The 19,608-nt window shown below is 40.8% G+C and overlaps 3 protein-coding genes and 1 long non-coding RNA gene across 5 annotated transcripts; 2 read left to right on the top strand and 2 right to left on the bottom strand.

Moving 5' to 3' along the window:
- Positions 1 to 4,040: 4,040 nt before the first annotated feature.
- Positions 4,041 to 14,278, bottom strand: mgarpb (mitochondria localized glutamic acid rich protein b). Its single transcript, XM_089006363.1, has 6 exons — positions 14,055 to 14,278; positions 9,074 to 9,171; positions 8,371 to 8,443; positions 6,744 to 7,091; positions 5,015 to 5,806; positions 4,041 to 4,696 (listed from the first exon to the last, which is right to left on the bottom strand). The coding sequence occupies exons 1-6, from the start codon at positions 14,125 to 14,127 to the stop codon at positions 4,659 to 4,661; spliced, it is 1,422 nt and encodes a 473-aa protein (XP_088862489.1). The 5' UTR covers positions 14,128 to 14,278; the 3' UTR covers positions 4,041 to 4,658.
- On the top strand, positions 9,179 to 12,955 carry LOC148892696 (uncharacterized). Its single transcript, XR_016116252.1, has 3 exons — positions 9,179 to 9,617; positions 12,358 to 12,436; positions 12,758 to 12,955. It is a non-coding gene; the product is annotated as an uncharacterized LOC148892696 (long non-coding RNA).
- A 392-nt stretch (positions 14,279 to 14,670) lies between the features above and the next one.
- On the top strand, positions 14,671 to 16,385 carry anapc11 (APC11 anaphase promoting complex subunit 11 homolog (yeast)). 2 transcript variants are annotated; one of them, XM_089006366.1, is made up of 3 exons: positions 14,671 to 14,829; positions 14,956 to 15,065; positions 16,121 to 16,385. In XM_089006366.1, the coding sequence occupies exons 2-3, from the start codon at positions 14,957 to 14,959 to the stop codon at positions 16,264 to 16,266; spliced, it is 255 nt and encodes an 84-aa protein (XP_088862492.1). In that variant the 5' UTR covers positions 14,671 to 14,829; position 14,956; the 3' UTR covers positions 16,267 to 16,385. The 2 variants fall into 2 exon arrangements, with proteins under 2 accessions (XP_088862492.1, XP_088862493.1); XM_089006367.1 differs by having other exon boundaries at positions 14,679 to 14,829; positions 14,953 to 15,065.
- A 152-nt stretch (positions 16,386 to 16,537) lies between these two features.
- On the bottom strand, positions 16,538 to 19,524 carry LOC148892693 (protein phosphatase 1 regulatory subunit 27-like). Its single transcript, XM_089006364.1, has 3 exons — positions 18,987 to 19,524; positions 18,184 to 18,334; positions 16,538 to 17,969 (listed from the first exon to the last, which is right to left on the bottom strand). The coding sequence occupies exons 1-3, from the start codon at positions 19,198 to 19,200 to the stop codon at positions 17,846 to 17,848; spliced, it is 489 nt and encodes a 162-aa protein (XP_088862490.1). The 5' UTR covers positions 19,201 to 19,524; the 3' UTR covers positions 16,538 to 17,845.
- Positions 19,525 to 19,608: the final 84 nt, after the last annotated feature.

The following is a 19,608-nucleotide window of genomic DNA, read 5'->3' as shown; positions in this document are numbered from 1 at the left end:
TCAATACAGAGCTGTTGTCATGTTTTTTTTTACATTTGTGCTCGACAGATAGGTCAGGTGCGAATTTGTATTTTCAAATTTTAGGCACAGACAACACAAAAACAATCAAAACACAGACGAACCAACAGGCTGAACAGAGGCCTAAATGGCATAGGTGAAAAGTATTGCGTGACATTTTGGTTGCATGACAGATGAGTAGATCATTTTAATACAAATCTATCTAGTCAATTTTTTGCAGCTCCACACCATACAAAAATTGACATGCACAAATAAAATTCTAGCCAGCAACAAAAATATGCCAAATATTGCAATTTTGCATATTTAAAGTTACCGATTTTGCTCTACATATTCTTCTTAGCTTGCTGAGGGTCACAGTGGAAGGGGAAGTGAGGTTTCACACTCAATATACTCACCTATTACATTTTACACATTATCTTTAACAAAATTTATTATTTGTAGCAACAGATTGGACAGTAGCCTTACACATGAATAATATTACACCAAGATCTTAAGATGGAACATAACAGTCTTGCACCGTCTTGCATCACCCAAAGATCATAGCATTTGGCATCTAATAATCCATCTTTAATTTTTCACTTGGGACAAAATAGTGTCGATTTTTTTAGCTATGTTGCGTAGGCTTTCTTTGATACATACCTTTCGATATTTGGGTATGGTGACATCATCTCTCGGATTTCAGTGAATAAGCAAGTAAAAATTGAAAGTTGATTACCCGTTTGACCTAGTGGGGCACTGCTTATCATTTGTCACAGCTAAAGTGGAACTTAAACGGGGAACGTAAAACTGGTCATGGTGGGATGATACCGTTGCCTATCGGCGTTCTTAAGAAGCACTTGAACCATTTGTATTCACTTACGTATGGTCAGTTGCCGATTATATTGACGCTCAATTGTAGTTACAGAGCAAGGCATTTAATCTGCCTTAGAATAGCAAAACTGAACAATGATATAAACATGGATGTCTTAACGTTAGCTAGCAAAGTTAGCATCCTCCTTGTAACAGTGAGCTGTCAAAAGCACGCGCGCGCACACACACACACACACACACACACACACACACACACACACACACACACACACACACACACACACACACACACACACACACACACACACACACACACACACACACACACACACACACACACACACACACACACACACGCTAGCGTAAACGACTTCTTGGTTAAAGTGCAAAATAACAGAGGGGAGCTCACTTACTGTCAATTTCTCCCCTTTCGCCTCTTCTGTGAGGAACAAACTTGTTCCCATATAGCGAAACACGTTGACCGATCTGCGTTTGATCAGGTTGTGAGCTGTTGTGTGCTGAGGGGGTCGTTTGTTTACTGTGGACGATTCGTAGTCCAGGTTAGCCTTGGCTGTCGCTAGCCAAAAACAAGAGGAATGGAACAAGCTCTGTGCCAAGCACGCCTTGTGTGGAAAAGCGTACCAAACAAATGAGCGATGAATCACACGACTTGAGTATTTCCCCGACGGAGAATCTTTCCCTGTTAGTTCATCGATTAGGTTTTGACGTCACATCACAAGATCATCTGACGTTTGCTCAGCTGTCAAGTCTGTGAAGTCACAAATTACAAATAAATGTATTTCGCTGCTGCACTTATTATTTCGGCAGTTGTTCTTGTACGTTTCGTTTTACTAATGTTGTTAGTGCAGTACTTTATTTTTTCAACTTGCGCGCATGACAACGTGACAATTAAAAGACGTTTATGTCTTGGTTGAAAGTTTGATTTAATACACGGCGTGACATGGAGCGTGACAAAGAGGAGGCAATAAAAACAAATTATTACCCATATAGAACCATGGCTAGGGGTGCCGAACCAGTCAATTTCGGACTACTAATAGTCACAAGGGATGTCGCGAAAAATGAGGGGTGGTAATAATATGGTACATTTTTAGTGTCAGTCAGTGTGCATCCCATTAGATTTACTTCCAAAATAAATTATTCTGCAATTACAGTTTGTAAATAGAGCTGCTGTGATTTCCCCTTTTTTGAGGGGGGTGTTAAGGCGCAGGCAAAGTCTGTTTCAAATGCAATTCACTGATGCTTCTGGAAAAAAATGGGAATCTGTAGAGGCAGAAGAATCAAACGAGATACGTGGGCTACAATAGTAATGTTCATGCGCTTAACATGCTGTAAAAGTGCATCACATCTCCCTGTCTTTCATAACTTTGCTGCTGTGAATTGGGAATTTCTCCAATGTGAGACAAATAAAGGTAATCTAATCTCATTTTACATGTGCGTGATGGACATTCCATCAGTAGCTTTAGTAGGGAAGGCCAGGCTGTCCTCTCCCAGCCACTTCTTCCAGTTCTTCCAGGGGGAACCCAGGGAGTTCACAGGCCAGACGGGAGACTTCATGTCTCCACCATGTTCTGGGTGGTCCCTAAATGTTCAATTTTCCATTAGATGTGTTAGGGGCTGAGAGGTTTCAATGCAACCACTTTTGAGAACCATCACCTCTGAGATGTCCATCCCTGTCCATAGTTTACGATGGATAGATATCTGGAGCCATGTGATCACTCATAATCTGATTGGCTGAGAGCGATTTGGCAAGTCACACCAACGCACACATTTCCTGGTATTCGAGATCCATTGCGGACCGTCACCAAATGTCATAAATACCCTACAGTCTATAAAATCATTATCATAGTTTTTGACAGCAATGCTGAGCCATATTTACAATTTCATATACAGGTAACATCTGACTTACCGTTCCGTTCCAAACGGTCGTAAGTCAAAATGATTGTAAGTCGAAATGCATTCAAAATGTTGAATAGAGACTCAGAGGCTAAATGACTCGCAAACTCGCCCCTCTGGTGCCATCACACGATCGATTGCTGTGCGAGAGTGAGATGCTGGCTGGCTGGCCAAAATTGTCAGACACGTTTCAGGCCTGGTCGCGCATTGCGGTGCCAGGCGTAGAATTAACATTTTAAAAATAGGGTCTGCAGGTCGTGGTCGTAAGTACGGGTGGTCATAAGTCGAGCCGGTCGTAAATCGGATGTTACCTGTATATAAATGGGTGCATTTTTGATAGTTCATGGGAATTTTTAAAAAATTTAACACAATATTCATTCACTAGAATGAAAGGTCTCTCGCAGAAGGCATTGGATCAATCATGCCACTTATCTTCCTCTTTTGCACTTTCTCAGAAGTGTTAGCGTAACAGCTGGCAAAATCACCAAGGAGGAAATTAAAAAAATAATTATCGAGGGTGCCCGGGGAAGTTATTTGAGATTGGTCAATGAAACAGTGACAGGAACGTCTCATGGGCATGTTCTTGTTGGAACAGGAATTTCCCCGGCTGCAGCTGGACCATTCTTAAAGATGAATGGTCAAGCCCACATGGGTCAGCCTCGAATACTGATGAAAAAAAGTGATGGACTGACAGACCTTCCATCGCTCTAATGCAGGGGTGTCAAAGTCATTTTATTCCGCGGGCCACATTGTAGTTATGGTTTCCTCTCGAGCGCCGTTATGAATTTGCAGAAGCCATTAGAATGTTTAATCCCCTCCACATATTACATATAGAGCGCAAAACAAATTAATGAATAACTACTTTTCAGATCTGAAGTCAAGAATAATTACCGTTTTTGTGGTTTACATTCAAAAATATGAAATTTTGGTTAGGATTTTAGCAAGCATCATGGAATTTCATGATTTAGCAAGCATCATGGAAAGTTTGAATTGCTTTCGCGGGCTGAAAAAAAATGATGTGGCAGGCCGGATTTTGCCCCTGGGCCTTGACTTTGACACCGGTGCTCTAATAGAACGCCTGTTTGTTGATATTGATACAAATGCCTATTTCTTTAATTGAGTACTACAAGATCCCAAGCTCCAAATCCCAAGTTTGAGTATGGCGGCCGGGATTCCTAGATTCCAGGTTATTTAGAATGATACCATTTTTACAATTTCATCAGATTGCCCAACAGGTTTTGTATCTATAAAGTGTTTCTGAAATCACAACTTATCTTTACATGAATTGTGAAAAGGGCCTAAACGGATGGTGTGATTTTCAACTCTCTGTTTATTTGTCCAGTTTCTGTATCGTACATTACAAATATTCAACTTATTCTTTTAGGTCTTCACATCACCTAATATTACTGTAATTATAATCAACAACAAATAAGAACATTCATAGTATCATTTCATGTGTATTATTATTTCAAATGAATGTTTTCTTTTTCCGTGCAAGACTCAAATGAACAATTTATATACCGTATATTCAAACTACACATTGCTGTCTGTAATTGCTGTTTTGAATACAAAAAGAACATCGGCGTATTTAATTAGAAATTAAAAACATTCTATCGGTGTCATGGAAATCAAATCTCTGCTTCAAATTTATCGTCCTCAATAAAAACGACAACGTAACCCAATGTAAAACGTTCTCTCGTGTCTGGTAATCGTTATGGTGACATCTAGAGGACATAAGATAGTACTAAATTAAAACCAAAGGTTATAACAACAATTTACAATATTGATGACAGATTTTGCTCCATTCATACAATTCAAAACGACACGTTTCAATCATGAAAAAATGTTTGACTTGTCTTGCTGACCCAGGTTTGACTGACAGTTGGCGTGATGTGAAAGGCACACGCACCGTTAGTTCATGACTGGCTCATCATCACCATGACTGCCTTTGGACCTGTAACCAATAAATAAGTGCATTTGTTACATATTGTACTGTCATTTATTTTGAGAGAAGACAAGAACAAAAAGTTATAAAACTATATGCAATTAAAAAAAATAACTCACCTGAAAATTCAGCTAAATAGATACTGCAGTTCTCATTCATACAGTCAAGCATTCTAATGTACATCATATTTAGCCTCCTCAAAACATTGTAATGGATCCCAAATTTCTATTTTTATGCCAGTTATTCATACAACAACCTAAATTGAATAGACAGACTTTGGCATCACACTGAGGACGACCAAGTGTCTGTTCGAAAGCATTTGCTTACGTGGTGTTTCTTCAGGTGATGCTGCATTGCTGCTTTCATTCGACTCATCTCCAACATCCTCAAGCATTTCAGATGACTGATCAGCAGCAGGTATCGTCAGCTGTTCCAGAGAATCGTCGTGGCAGTTGGACTCTGGTTCGGTAGGTGAAAGCACTTCCTTTTCTGACCCATTCTCAGCTTCTGTAGGCTGAGTGATATCTTCTTTTTCGGAGGCAACGACTCTATCCTCTTCTGGACTTTCGGTTTCAGCGGCATCCTCTCCAAATGTTTCGGTTATCGGGAGCTCTTCATCCACTGGAGCTTCAGCTGTGATGCTTGCTTCCACAGATGGCGCAGCTTCTTGGAGTGAGGCCTCTTGAAGTGTGTTGTCCCCCACTGGATCTGGATTCTCCTCTTCAGCATACACCCCTCCTGCATTCTCTTCGGGGGTGCCAGAAGTTGCAGCTTTCTCAGAAGTCAGTTCGTCGTCTTCTTCGGTACTTGGAGACAAGGATTCCTCGGTCACCACTTCTGCAACAGCCTCTTCATCAGAACTGAGCAACTCTGCGGGGTCCAACTCTTCTTCATTTGTGATGACAACCATTTCAAGTGAAGATTCTTTCGTCGCAAGATCTTTGCATTCCTCAAGGACTTCAATTTGTATCACTTCCAGCACAGAATCCAAATGATTTCCATCGTCTTCTATTTGACGGGCAGCTCTCACCAAACTGGACTCTCCAACTGAAGTTGCTGCAATTTCAACTGTGGAGCCGGCTAGTATTTTGACAGCTGTAAGAAGATCTGACACAGGCTCTGAAGGACAAAAAAGTGAACCACTTGAAAGTTTAAGCGAAACACCGGTTCAGATGATGAGTTTTTTCATACAGTCACAACTAGATCTTTTCACACAGTTCTTCTCACTGGTGCATATTTAACTGCCACTAAGCAGAAATGAGGTTCTCATTTTCATGCGTTTTCTGTTTGGGAACTAAGTTGTTTGATGCCAAAGCTACGAGAACTTGTCTGTTTGAAACCCCATACTGGAAAACCTTGTTGTAATTGTTACGTTAGTGTTGGTATCTTGAAACTATAATATTAATATATAATATTATTCTCATTTTAATGGTTTCTTACACACTCTGTCTGGGAACCAATTAAGTCTGTAAGTGTATCACTGTAATAATATTCAAGCGTGTCGGGAAAGGAACTACGCAGACTACCACCAGAATCACATTCTTGAACTGTGGCACAAACACAGACTGGAGGGGTAGGAAAGGACTAGGTGAGAATTTATTGAGCAGAAATTGATCACATTTGGGAGATAAAAACAAGATTGCTGACCCCAAAAACACACTGCAGTTCTCACAGTCAAGCACCCATTCAAGTAACAAGTTGGTGCAGAACTGTATTCACTTGAAGGCCACTAAATCCATTAGAAGAAAACAAACACGCCGTAATGTGGTTCTTTCATTAATCTCCCAAGCAGAATGTACCAACAAAAAACACACAATTATTAACTGAAATTTTTCAATGAGTGTGTAAATCAAGAAATTGTTGTTTTTCCCCCTTAATCTATAGTGGGGCTCATGGGATTTTTTTGTGATGGGAAGTGTGCACACTGAATTTGTTGCCATCTTCTCTAAGTACACCCATAAGGCTTCATGGTTTTATGCTACATCATCCACACAAGGAACAGTCTCTGCCTCAATGGGGAGACTAGGGAGGAAGACTTCATCAACTACTTTTGTACCAGCACTTGCAGGCGTGTCTGCCGGGGTCTCTTCCGTGACCTCCAAAGGAGTAGGGGCAGCTTCAGCCACTGCGGGTGGAGCATCTTCCAGAATAGGAACAGCTTCACCTACTACCTGTGGAGCATATTCCACAGTCAAAGCTTCATCCTCAGTGGCAATGGCCTCGGAGACCACAGCGATATCTGCTTCAGGTGTTGCGTTCTCAGCGACAGGTTCGCCAGTGCTATCCGCCACGGACTTTACAGGTGCAGCGAGAGACTCTGTGATCACTTCAAGGGGAGCCTCGCGCTCCTCGACCGCGGCGGGTTCAGAAGCCACCTTCACTGGCTCACTTGACGAAGCTTCAGCTTCAAAGAGGAAGAACAGAACAGAATAAGAGCTCTTGTGTTTTGCATTGGTGAACTTGGGTACGGAATGTTGTCTTTGATTCTGCAATGTTATGTGACTGTCTGCAGCAATATTGGACCACTCAGACACTTCCATTTGTGTGATCACATCATTATGCACATCACTGTTTCATTGCCAGCGAAGGTTAGGATCATGTCGGAAATAAAACAGGTTTGTCTCCCAAGATTGCCTCACAACTGACATTCAGTATCATTTGCAATACTGTAATTTTGCAGAGCCCACCCCAAAATACTGTACTGTTGCATGTAAATTGCTTTGAACATTTTGAATACCCCCTCACCTGCAAAAAAAAGGTAAAAAAAAACAATTATTTGAAACTTTATATTATGACTTCTTTTCCTTTCGGCTTTTCCCTTCAAGGGGTCGCCACAGGGAATCAGTGTCCTCCATCTTCAGAGGTATAATACGCATGTTTGTTTTGGCCCAGCTTTTACGTCGGATGCCCTTCCTGACACAACCCTCTGTATTTATCCGGGCTTGGGACCGGCACAAGAAGACTTATGTCCCTTTGTGGCTACAGAACAAGCAACTCGCTCAGTAAAAGGCTCCCAAACACAAAATGGACAGCAGCACAGCAACAATCAAAAAAGCAAAGGAAGAAGGGCAATGTAACGACAATTAAAAAAAGTAACTCACCAGCCAGACCACTGAGGGAGAATAACATAATCTGACTGATATCTAAAAATCATTTAACTTTAATTTTAATTATGAGCGCCTTTCAAAAGTCTGAAGGACAACTTTCAGCTTTAACGACAGCCGAAGCTGCAAAAAAAGTGTTTAACATGGACAACTTTTATATACAGAAAATAAAGCAGTCACAAAGATACGTAGTAGAAAGCACAAGGGAGTAAAGCCGAGATCAAGTCGAAATCTTGGTGAGTCAAATGCCAAAGCGTACAAGGGAGTTTTGAGACGGCTTTTACTTTGTGGTACAGTATTTTATATCCACTACGATTTTTCTTAACTAAATACTGCTTTTTTTCCTATTCCAGATTGTTCAAATGCATTGAAGTCAAAAAGGCGGAATTAATTTGAAGACACTAATTGGGGCAGACATGCTATTGAGAATGGTTATTCTAGCGTGTTTATTTCAGAAGTGCTGCCAAAACAAAGTCAACAGATCGAGTACTCTGTTTTTTCTGTGTGTATGGGAGGAGGTGATGTGTGTGTGTGTGTGGGGGGTGGTCACAGGGGGTTCATATGGGAATGGGAGCTAACCCTTTGCTGTGGAGCCCATGTTGGCCAGTCTGTCCTCATAGCGGTCACTATCACCAAGGACCGTTTTGTAGGCCTGAGAAAAACAGCAAATATGGTACACATCATAGCAGACAATAAATGATCAGAAACACTTCTTTGGTTCATAAAAATCGCTAAATTAGCCATTGGCCTGAGTGTGAATGATTTTGTGTCTTTAGGGGTGCTGTGATTGACAGGCCATCAGTTCAGACTATATGCCACCTCTCAGCCCAATCCCAACAGGATAAGCAAAAAGATAATGGATGGATGGAATTTGTTGCCACAAAGCAAAATACTGGTAACATCCGACTTACGACCAGGTTCCGTTCCAACAAAACCGTCATAAGTCATAATGGTCGTAAGTTGAAACCCATAAAAAATGTTGAATAGAGACTACATTAGAGGAACACATTTTATGAAATTGGGTTATGTACACGGTATGAAAATTTATCGATTATTAATAATTAATACAGTATTAATTATTGCACCATGTGGCCATCACACCAGTTTTAGCTGTTTTTTTTCAGGTCGAGAATACACATTGATCTCACTCAGGTTCGGTTGGTATGTCTTAAAAAAAAAATCCAATTCAAATGCAATACAATGCCTTACTCTTCCGTGAAACGACATGTTGGAAATGGTTGCACCCAAAAAATAAATAAACAAATAAAATACCAATACTTACATAGACAACTGCAGCAGTGAGGCCTCCTCCGCACACAACAAAGTATGTCATGTTTGTAGAACCACCAGGAACCCCAAACGCCATGTGCCGCACCGGCGCTGCGGATTGACAAAAAGGGAGTCAAACACACATGCGGATTATACACACTATTCCGCTTTGTTACAAGTGTAGGTGTCACACACAGAAAAGCGTTGACAAAATATTTTGGGTGAAACAAAAATCCCAAGTGACGAGCGATTTGGTATAAAGGTCAAGTACACGACAATAGCACGAAAGTGTCCCCATTCTTTAATCCTGTTACACAATTGTGGCCCTTGCTCATTTGGAGCCGAAGAGACGGAAATATTTTGCAACAGCCAAGTTAAACACCAAACAATCCTCTAAATGAAACATCCGGCGGACCACACAAGCAATTTGAGCTCATTTCAGATTGGTATCATCAACAACAACACAGATAAGCGATTTGAATTCATGCAATCAATATGTGGCCCAAGGAGGAGCTGAGAAAAGCTTCTTAATGGACTATTGTCACGGTGGAGGACAGGTGAGTGATCTTGGGTCGCCTGTGAAGATTTTCCAGTGTTTAGAGGATTGCCAGGGGGTGCATGCAGAGGCCATAAATAAAACCAACCTGCGCCCAAAGCACTTTAATCTCATCTCCAGCTCACACACAAACAGTCTTCGCCCAGCACTCATACGTGCCTTCAAACACACACGGTACAATTGGTGTATAATAACAAGAAAGTCAGTTCCAGGGGATTCTCAGACAACTGCATTGGACAGGAAAGAAATAAACAGTTCAAGTCTTGGATGATAGGGATTAAAGGCTCAACATTGTGTGCAACTGTTTTCACCAGTCACTGGTTAGAAAATAAAAATAATAGTACGATATAAGTGGTTGACCGTATGATAGCAACGGTAGGCGGATATTGACAATGCAGGCATTGTGCAGCATCTGTGGTTTGAGTTAAACTAACTAAACTATGCATGGCATGTATGAATGGTACACATTTAAATTGAGATTTGATTGTTTTCAAAACCTTTTTGAAAAGACAGCAGAATGGAGAAAATTAACCGTTTGGTTTCGGACCTCCTTTTTGCAGAAGAAACTTGCTTGGCAACCTTAACAATTGGCAACTCTATCGGAGGTTGGAGAACAGTTAGTGTGATATGATGATATTGCGTCAGTTAATTTTGCAGCACCACGCCTTACTTTCTGAACCTTTCTATATTTGTTAAAGTCTTGTTTGTCATGGCTTCCACCTTTCCACTTGACAATGTCGATTTGAAAAAGGTGTTCAAAGTGCAGTGCAGCTTTTTAGGAAGAAGTTAGGACTCGGTATCTGAATAACATCATAGCCTAGAACAGGCATCGGGAAACTTTTTGACTAAGAGAGCCATAAAAGTAAATTATTTAGAAATGTTTTTCAGTGACAGCCACAAACACGCGCGTCCACTTTTCAACAAAATGTAAAAAAATATTATTTAAAATAACTTTGGGATAGTACTCACGATTAACATGAATGGTTTGGCGTTCCTCATGATTGGTAAAAATCCAGTCAAACGATAGGAATGAAAGTCAATTTGCCGGGTCCATACGCGAAGTTACTGCTAGCTAGCCTGCACACGGCTTATTAGCTTCCACACTTGCTTTTGCTGTCTGTCGCAGAAGTATATTGATGCTAACGTTAGCATCGGGCTTGACAAAGTGCCACTCACATCCGACTGTTTCATCAATAGGTTTGTTTCATTGCAAATTAGAATCAGAACCTTTTCTCTCCACAATGGTGAATGCTTTGGTTTATTTAACTTGAAGTGTACGATATTTTTTACTTACGGGCTTATTTAAAAGGGGCATTTACCTGTTTCAACAACGGCCAGTATAATCCAATCAAAATTGCTATTTTCTCCTACTAGTTCAGTGTCATCCAATCAAAATTGCTCTTTCCGCCAAACTGCCGCCCAAACAGGAAATGAAACGCGAAAAAGTGAGAATATGTATTTAGTGTTGTCGGCGAGCCAGAGGCAATCATCAAAAGAGCTATATATGACTCGCGAGCCATAAATTCCCGACCCCTGGCCTAGAAGGTATTTTCCGGTGTATAAGGTACACCCAAAAGCCTTGATTTTCTTCAAAAGATGACCATGCGCCTTATACTCCGGCGTGCCTTACAAATAATATTGAGCCACGACATTTCTTGCAAATACTATCAGCAGCCACCAACTCCATTTTCCCCAGTAGTAGAAGTAGTGCGTAACCCCAGCCTCTAAAGTTCTGTCTTATAATGTGGTGTGGCTTATATTTAGGAAACATGTATATATTTCTATATATTTGGAACACTTTTCGTTCATTACAAGTGCACCTTATAGATGGTGTGCCTTATATTCTATCTAGAAAAAGTTTGAAAATAAACCATTAATTGGGGCCTTATACTCTGGTGCGCCTTATACACTGTTAAATACGGTAATTGTTTGATTCCAGGGAACACGACATGTCTATTTCATTTGACGACAATGAGGTTAAAATCTTAGCGAAAGAACATAGATGGTTTGAAAGGGGGGTAAAAGAGGCGATTCTTATAAAACAACAAAATCCTTCATTAAACCGGTCTGGTGGTGTGAGGTTCAATTTGGATCGTTCATACAATAGCCTGCTCAGGCAAAACAGGTTAGGCAACTTTCGCAATGCTGATGAGGGTCGTTATGCTGATGAGGTGATACCGGGGGTAGTGGGTGTAATAGGCCAATCGTTAGTCAGGAATGTAGGAACAATCAGTGGGGCCACAGGGGGGGGGTCCCGCGCCCCCCCCCCCAACCTGAGAGTAGGGACCTATCATACATAGCTGTGTCCGGCGCCACCAGGTCTGGACATTAGGGATATATAAATGCGGCCGATACGACCAGTCAGACTTTAGTTCGCTGACGATGCCTCTTGGATAGGAGGCGAAACGTCCGAAACCTTCACTTTTGTACAGATGACGGCTGAAGAAACCTTCTCATCCATGTCTATTTAGGTATAAAATTAACACACTTACATTGGCCGGTACATTTTTGGACTTGTAGTTCCTTACGATCATGAACTATACAGTACAGAATACTGACTGGCTCATTGAAAAAGCTATAAAAACAAATACAGTACATACGTAGATCCAAATAAAAGTGCATTGCACTTTATTCCGCTTCTTGGAGTGACTAGACAATTTTACAATACAATTATACACATTATATTTACTACTATCAGCAGTAGTTCAATTAAATAAAAGGATTTTGGTCCTTCTCCAAAGTGACTTGGGAGGCGATAAAGCACACCCACAACTCTAATAAGGATAAGTGGAAACGGATGTAACAACCAAACACAATTTGGTAAGTACGGCAGAACCTTTACAGCATGGGTCTCAAACTCCGATCCGAGAGAGCTATTTTCCTTAAAAATATGCTTACGTTCATGCACTATGTTTTCTTATTTGGAAAACAAGTTAGATGAGCGCATTTATCGCTTGTGAAGCAAGGTTACGTTTGTAACATCGAGAGAAAAAAAAACGAACATGTTACTACTATATCCCTACTATTACGATACTACAGTATTACCATTATATCACGACTCCCTATTAATTTAAAATTGCCATGATGCATAATTTTCTGTGTTCATCCCTGATAAAATGTCGGTGTGGACATGTTTAAAAGATTCCAAAGCGTGGTGGAGAAAACCAAAACAAACTGCCATGTTTTGAATGCTGAGCTCCACCCTCTAAGACCATGACGCTGCAACACCTTGAAAGGCCAAGTACAAGTTATTTATAAAGGTAATCAGTTAATCTCACTGGCAAGGTCCAAGCCTGTTAAAATGAACATGCACGCCAGATGAAAGCAGACAAGATGACACCGGAGGCAGAAGGGACACATGTGAAGCACCATGTGCTATCTTGACACGTGTGCCAGATGTCATGATGGTGAAGGTGCACTGCTGCATATGATACCATAACCCAGCGCCCCCACCACCATGAAACATTTGTTCTGAATAATAGTCAATTCTGGAACATTAACTAGGGCCAAAAGAAGAACTCAGTTCATCCATCCATTTTCTTGTGTTTATCTTTTTGAGATCATGGACAGACTGGACCTATTAAAGATGAGTTTGGGCAAAAGATGGGGTGGAACCTGGACTGGTCGCCAGGCTGTCATAGGATTTTTTTCTCAGGAAATTGCAAACACAAAGCAGTCGGAGCACTTTTCCCTTCGGCTGAATTCCACATGCTCAAACCCCAGAGGAAATGATGATTCAGGCAAGGATGCGTGAAAAGACAAAGCACTGTGAAAATAAAAGCATTCAATCCTCGTCTCTTCACATGCAAAGATGCGTTTATATTCAATTATGCCAACTTTAATATGGCATAAGCAAAAGTATTGATTTTCCCTTCACATTCATTGTCCTTTGGTTAACCTGCATTATCCTGACATGAGTCAGTAAAATGTAACATACAATGGTTGACCACTGAAAAAAAAATACAAGAACAAAAAGTGTCAATAAAAATACAGTGAAGTAAAAAAAAAAAACTTTTGATTGAGCTATTGTGTTTGGACTCATTTATGCGAGTCAAATGACAAACCAAAATCAAATGTAACTTTTACTCTCGAAAAACTGCCTCATGTTTTGTAGTTTTGTAATCGATTAGCAATGCTATTTCAAATGTAACGCACAGCACAGTGTTCCTTTATACATGACACTTTCAACATTGTACAGTATACGGTATTTCTACGATGAATATACCATCTATATGATCATTGAAGCGATGATTAAGTAGAGGATTACCATACATTTGCTCATGGATCAAACTGTAACCAATGTAAAAGTTCCATTGCTTGACAAAGAAAACACGAATATCGTTCAAAAAATTCTCCCTCGGGTTAAACAGGTGAGAATGCAAAAAAAGTATCACTTCAGCATTTGGATGACGTAAAAATGCACATGAACCTGACTTACCTTTTTTAAATGTCGGTGTGCAGACCCTTTGAACCACCGGGCCGAGTCTCTGGAAAACTCGTCTACAAAACATTTTGCTCGAAAAGCAGCCACCGATAGCTAAACGCCTGAGTCTGAGGCCGACAGCTTTTTAGGACTTCTTTAGTGCCTATCTAACCTCACTCGCACCGTGGCTGCTCTTCAGGGTTGATGGAGAAGATGTCACAACGCAGTGTAAAAAAACGTCTCATTTGAATGCGCCCTAGCGGCCAGTCGACGAAATAAATGAATAGCCGATTTTTTTGCTCTTGAAATGGACCGAATCGTTTTGTTTGCTGTACTTTATGATAACGTTCTTGTAGGACGACCAAACTAACCAACAAACTAACTAACAAACATCTAACCAATTAATCAAACTTAAACTTAACAAACTTAAAAAAAGAAAACCTATCTGAAAAACGTGACATGCTAGCGAAACAAGTGAAGACTTTTTTTGGGAAACAGTGTCAAAAATACGTTACTTAACATACACATGAAGCCGTCGCTGATTAAAAATTTGTTTGTGACGAGTGCCATAAAAATGTAACATTTATCCCGCTGGTCCACTAGTCGGTGGTAGTGATTCATGGCGTTGCTGAGCAGCTTCCTTTGAAAGCGCAAGAGGTAGAAGACAACGTAACTGGAGGGATTTGGGGAAAATCGAATGCAAAATCGACGCGTTTATTACTCCTGCAATGATCGAAGCAACATAATAAAACTGGCGTTCGGCATTTTAAAGACGAGGTGATGCTGAAAGGTGAGTAAATTATATCGATGGAGGATATGTGTAAGTTAAGCTCCATACATAGCGAACATGAGCTCGCAATGTCAATGGATGTGATATTAATCGTTCTATTTCTTTGATGTCATCGTACACGAGCAGGATGAAGGTCAAGATCAAGAAGTGGAACGGCGTCGCGTCGTGGTTGTGGGTAGCCAATGATGAGAACTGTGGAATCTGCAGGCTTGCTTTCAATGGTTGCTGCCCAGACTGTAAGTAACAATTTAGATACTGTATGTCGTTGTCTGCGAAGGCGAGTAAAATATTGGTAGCATCGTCGAGGGGACTTACGGTGGCCGAGACTGAATAATTGCAAACTCTAAAACATGAACAAATCATTCGTAATTTTGAATTGTATGATCAGGGCCGGACTCAACCAATGAGGGCAGTCGAGTTTAAGGAGAGTTTTTTATGGTGCTCTCCCTCATCGACGATTTACATGTTCTTCCAAAATTTGATCATGTCAATGCTCTGAACAATGTTGGTCATTTCAACATATTTTCACGTTTTCTGGGATCATAAAAATAAAAATAAAAGTGTGCCTCCCTCCATATAAAGTCAGAAGTAAATATTTCCTCCTCTGGCCGATCAGCATGAGGAAGAAATGTTTCCTATTAAAAATATTTACGTTTTAAAGTGATTTTTACGATAGCCCATTTCTGTGTAAAAATGATGTAAACACTAAAATGCACATTCCTCAAATAATCTTTAGTGATTTATGGAGGTCGCTGGGATGACATTTATCAGAAACTGGCCTGCCTCCTATTGGAGCTTGGCTTTATTTTCCCTTCTCCCATCTCAGCATGTCCGGGTTATTGCAGGGAGGCTTGCATTGTAATGCATGTTGTTTTTCCCCCGAAATAGAATAGAACGTTGTACCTCTGCACTGTTTGGCCGACTTTCCACCCCTTGTCCTTTTAATTCATTCATTCACTCAGAACCGGTTCGGAGCTTTGTTTTTCCAACATAAATTCCCAGCACTTTCACATGTTTCCTGTCTGTGCACAAGCTTCCATATTTCGTCAGGGTAATCATTTTTGGACTGGTGTCTCAGTCAGTCGCTCACAACACTTTTTACTTCTGCGTCACTTTCAGACGTCATGCTTCTCGTGAACGGGACCAAACAGATGAACCTTTGAAAGGTCGACTCCTGTGCAACCATTTTGGATTGTCAGAAATTCAAAATTGAATGATTCGGAGTGGCCAATTTTCAGGGTGAAGGCCGCTATTTACAAGTGAGCGAATGTTGAAACATATTTTTTTACAGGTAAAGTGCCTGGAGATGACTGCCCACTTGTCTGGGGCCAATGCTCCCACTGTTTCCACATGCACTGCATCTTGAAGTGGCTCAACTCTCAGCAGGTTCAGCAGCAGTGCCCCATGTGTCGACAGGAGTGGAAGTTTAAAGAATGAGCTCAGTGTGGAAATTACTTAAGGATTTTGGCGAGAATTGTATTTTATTTTTACTTGTGTTGTGTATAAATTGTAAAAGTGCCTGGTCATAGTTGTTAGTAATAAAAATACTAATTGATCATTTGCCTATTTTCCAGTTTTTAAAGAAATATTCACCACTTGAGGGCGACCAAATTGTCATGCATCCCAGATGTTTACTTTCTGAACTTGTGACTTGGCAGGTGTGCTGTTCTGAAACAGATAAGTTTTATGCAATGAATCAGTCGACTAATCTGATGAATACTTTTATTTTGTAAGTATAAAAATAAAATTATGCAGTTATCAACATTTTACTATAATGCTAGTTTTCATATGTAACAAAAGACATTGCATTTATTGTTAAAGGACAACCGACGTCTCCGGACAAGTTGTGTCCATAATTTGTAAAATCACTTCAAATGACTTGTACTGAGCGTATTTTACAAAGATTCCACGGCATATAGCTATATTTTACGTTTTAAGACTCGCGCTGAATATTCAAGAAGTTTTGTTTTCGAATTGATGACAATGCCTGACATGACGTCACGTCTGGAATGCCCCTGACCGAGAAAGTGACACACAATGCATTTTGGGTACTTTGTTTGGTCTGAAAACTTCGTGTTGATCCGCGTTGATGGTGAAATTAGAAGGAAAACACACAAATAACGCGATGGTGAATCGTCCGTTGCACCAAGACTACTATTTGATAGGAGTTGACACAAATTCCCAGCAGACAAATCAGCCCATTTCCAACGGCAGGGTGCCATCTTGTGCATTTTCCGGGACGCTACATTGGAGTCCTGACGGCTCAATTGATACGGAGGTACTTCTTCAATCGATTGCAAACATTTATGCTTTCCTCTTCAGAACTATTTGAATCATATTCATAACTGGATGAGTAACAAGAAAGCATCTTCTCCGAATCTGAAGCCATTGTTTTGATTCTAGAGCACGGCACGACATACTGGTGTGATGTCACAACAAGGGGGCGGGACCTTCTGAAAAAGAAACTTTCTGAGGTCATTTTGAAGTAGTTTTGGGACAGTAAGTCATTTTTCATTTGACTAAAAATATCAGCATGCGTGTTTTGGGTATTTTAGATGCTATAAAAGTTTTTCTGATGTCACTTAGGAAACCAAAAAATTGTGTCGGTTGTCCTTTAAGTCTGCTTCAATTAGTCGGAATTCATTCTTCAACATAAAACGAACTACGGTAGATTGTTACATCTACTTTCATGGTAGTAGATGTTCGACTGCATTGAAGGACACTAACCCTTTGCAAGATTAGCCTACAAATGATTAGCGAACACGTTCACGTTCAAATCAATGCATCGACCTTCCAGGTGAAAAAAAAAAATCAATTATAAAAAGAAGCACATGTCCATGTTGAAAAAAAGCCTGCTGTGTCAGCGTTCGTTCCACCAGACGTCCCTGGTCACCTCCACAGTTCGGGCAGCTGTCTGGTTCAGGATGCTGAACCCAAGAGGCTTCTTCTCTCTACCCCTTCAGAACAATTTGAGTAATCATACCGGCCTTCTGTCCCACGTAACGCTCACTGGTTCTCAGTCATTGTTGACGAGACCAAACAGGTCCAGCAGTTCCTTGTTCTCTGGGTCGATGAGATCACGTGGCTTCTCGCCGCAGTCGTTTTCCAGATTTGAATTGGCGCCCAGTGAGAGAAGATAGCTGAATGTAACACACACACACAACAACGTCACGGTCATGACTTAGTGTCAGATTCAGGGCGGTCAATGAGAGGCAAGAATGCAGTAGGCAGACTTCTGTTACACCGCAATGTCTACGACGTGCTTGTCGACATGTAGTGTCCGAGCCCCCCGCTGGTTATGCGTCACAGTGTTTGCACTGTTATGGTGACCAAGTTGGTTGCTAAGATGCTCACCGTGCAATATGAGGAAAGCCGTCGCTGCAGGCCATGTGCAGCGGGGTCCACCCTTCTTCGTCCCTCTGGTGGATGCTTGCCCCAAAGTGAACTAACAACTTGACACACTCCAAGTTCCCAGAGAGCACCGCTTCGTGGATGGCAGCCATGCCTTCACACACACGCCACATCACAATGTTAAAACCTATAGGCTCATGAGTTATTTTAACATATTCATATTAGAGAATTTGAGGGATCTCATACATACATTGACATCTGTATTATGAATACTAAAATATATTTTGTCAGGGTTTAAAGAGGAATTGTCACACATCTGGTCAGGGTGGGGTCTTATGTGGCCTCCTTGCAACACCGGTGATAAATGATGGTCCTCATAATAATAATACATTTAATTTATAAGCGCCTTTCAAAACTATCAAGGACACTTTACAGTCACAGGATATTTTTTTCTGCAGGTGAGCAGTGGCAGCCACACGCGCCAGTTTAAGTTGCCCATATACTACTCTGTCTGAACCAATTGGACAATACTAGCGAAGCAAAATTACTCCTTCTATGATAGTCCTGCTAAAAGTACTATGAGTGGACAATAAATGTTAACTATTAGAATGTTATCATGCTTCAAGTATATTTAGTAGGCATGTGTATTACGGTGGTAGTACACATCAAGTACACTGTAGCATATTAGTGCCATTTAATTGTCCTACAAGTGAAGACAAAGAGAGGCCATTCAGATCAAGGTCAAGAATATCCCAATAAATGCTCAAATGTTTTTTTCATATAAACCCTGTGGTAATGAGACTCACCAGAGGGGTAGATGGTTTCCAGAGTGACCCTTCTTGCTCGAATGAAGAGTCCAATCCTGTCAAGCTCACCATGCCGCACAAAGTCCTGGAAAACGATGTCATTGGGGAAATGCACGGTGCGCATGGGCTTTTGAGACGCAGAGCTTTTGTACTTCTCCTGGGCATAACCCCGAAGTGATACAGTCTGCGATGTGGGGAACTGGTAGTACTTCATTGTACTGTCAGTTTGCTTTGGCAAAAAAGAAAAAAAAAAGAAAAAAAGAAAGTTTAGGGTCAATGTCTTTTCCCCGAAGACACTCTTCTGTGAGACTCAACAGTGTGGAGCTTCTCCGCTGAAGGCCAGACATCCCCTTTATATACTCTCTATGGCTATTTTAGGAATCGCAGTAGCAAACCGGTCACCCCAACAGACATGTTGCCCTCGAATGGTAGGGGGACAAGATCTGAGTGTGGGAGGCCAAAAAGAGAGATGCAGCATCAAGCCTGTGTCATGCTTATCATGTGGTAAGATTTACATACTGCACAAATTCCATCTTCCGACTATATAAAATTAAACTCAGTTATAAGCTATATATATATATATATATATATATACGTACATATATATACACATATATATAAA

This window comes from Hippocampus bargibanti, linkage group LG10 (assembly GCF_051943395.1).
Source record: "Hippocampus bargibanti isolate YZ-2025 linkage group LG10, ASM5194339v1, whole genome shotgun sequence".
In the NCBI taxonomy this organism is placed as follows: Eukaryota; Metazoa; Chordata; class Actinopteri; order Syngnathiformes; family Syngnathidae; genus Hippocampus; species Hippocampus bargibanti.
This window is presented reverse-complemented; position numbering and strand designations above follow the sequence as displayed.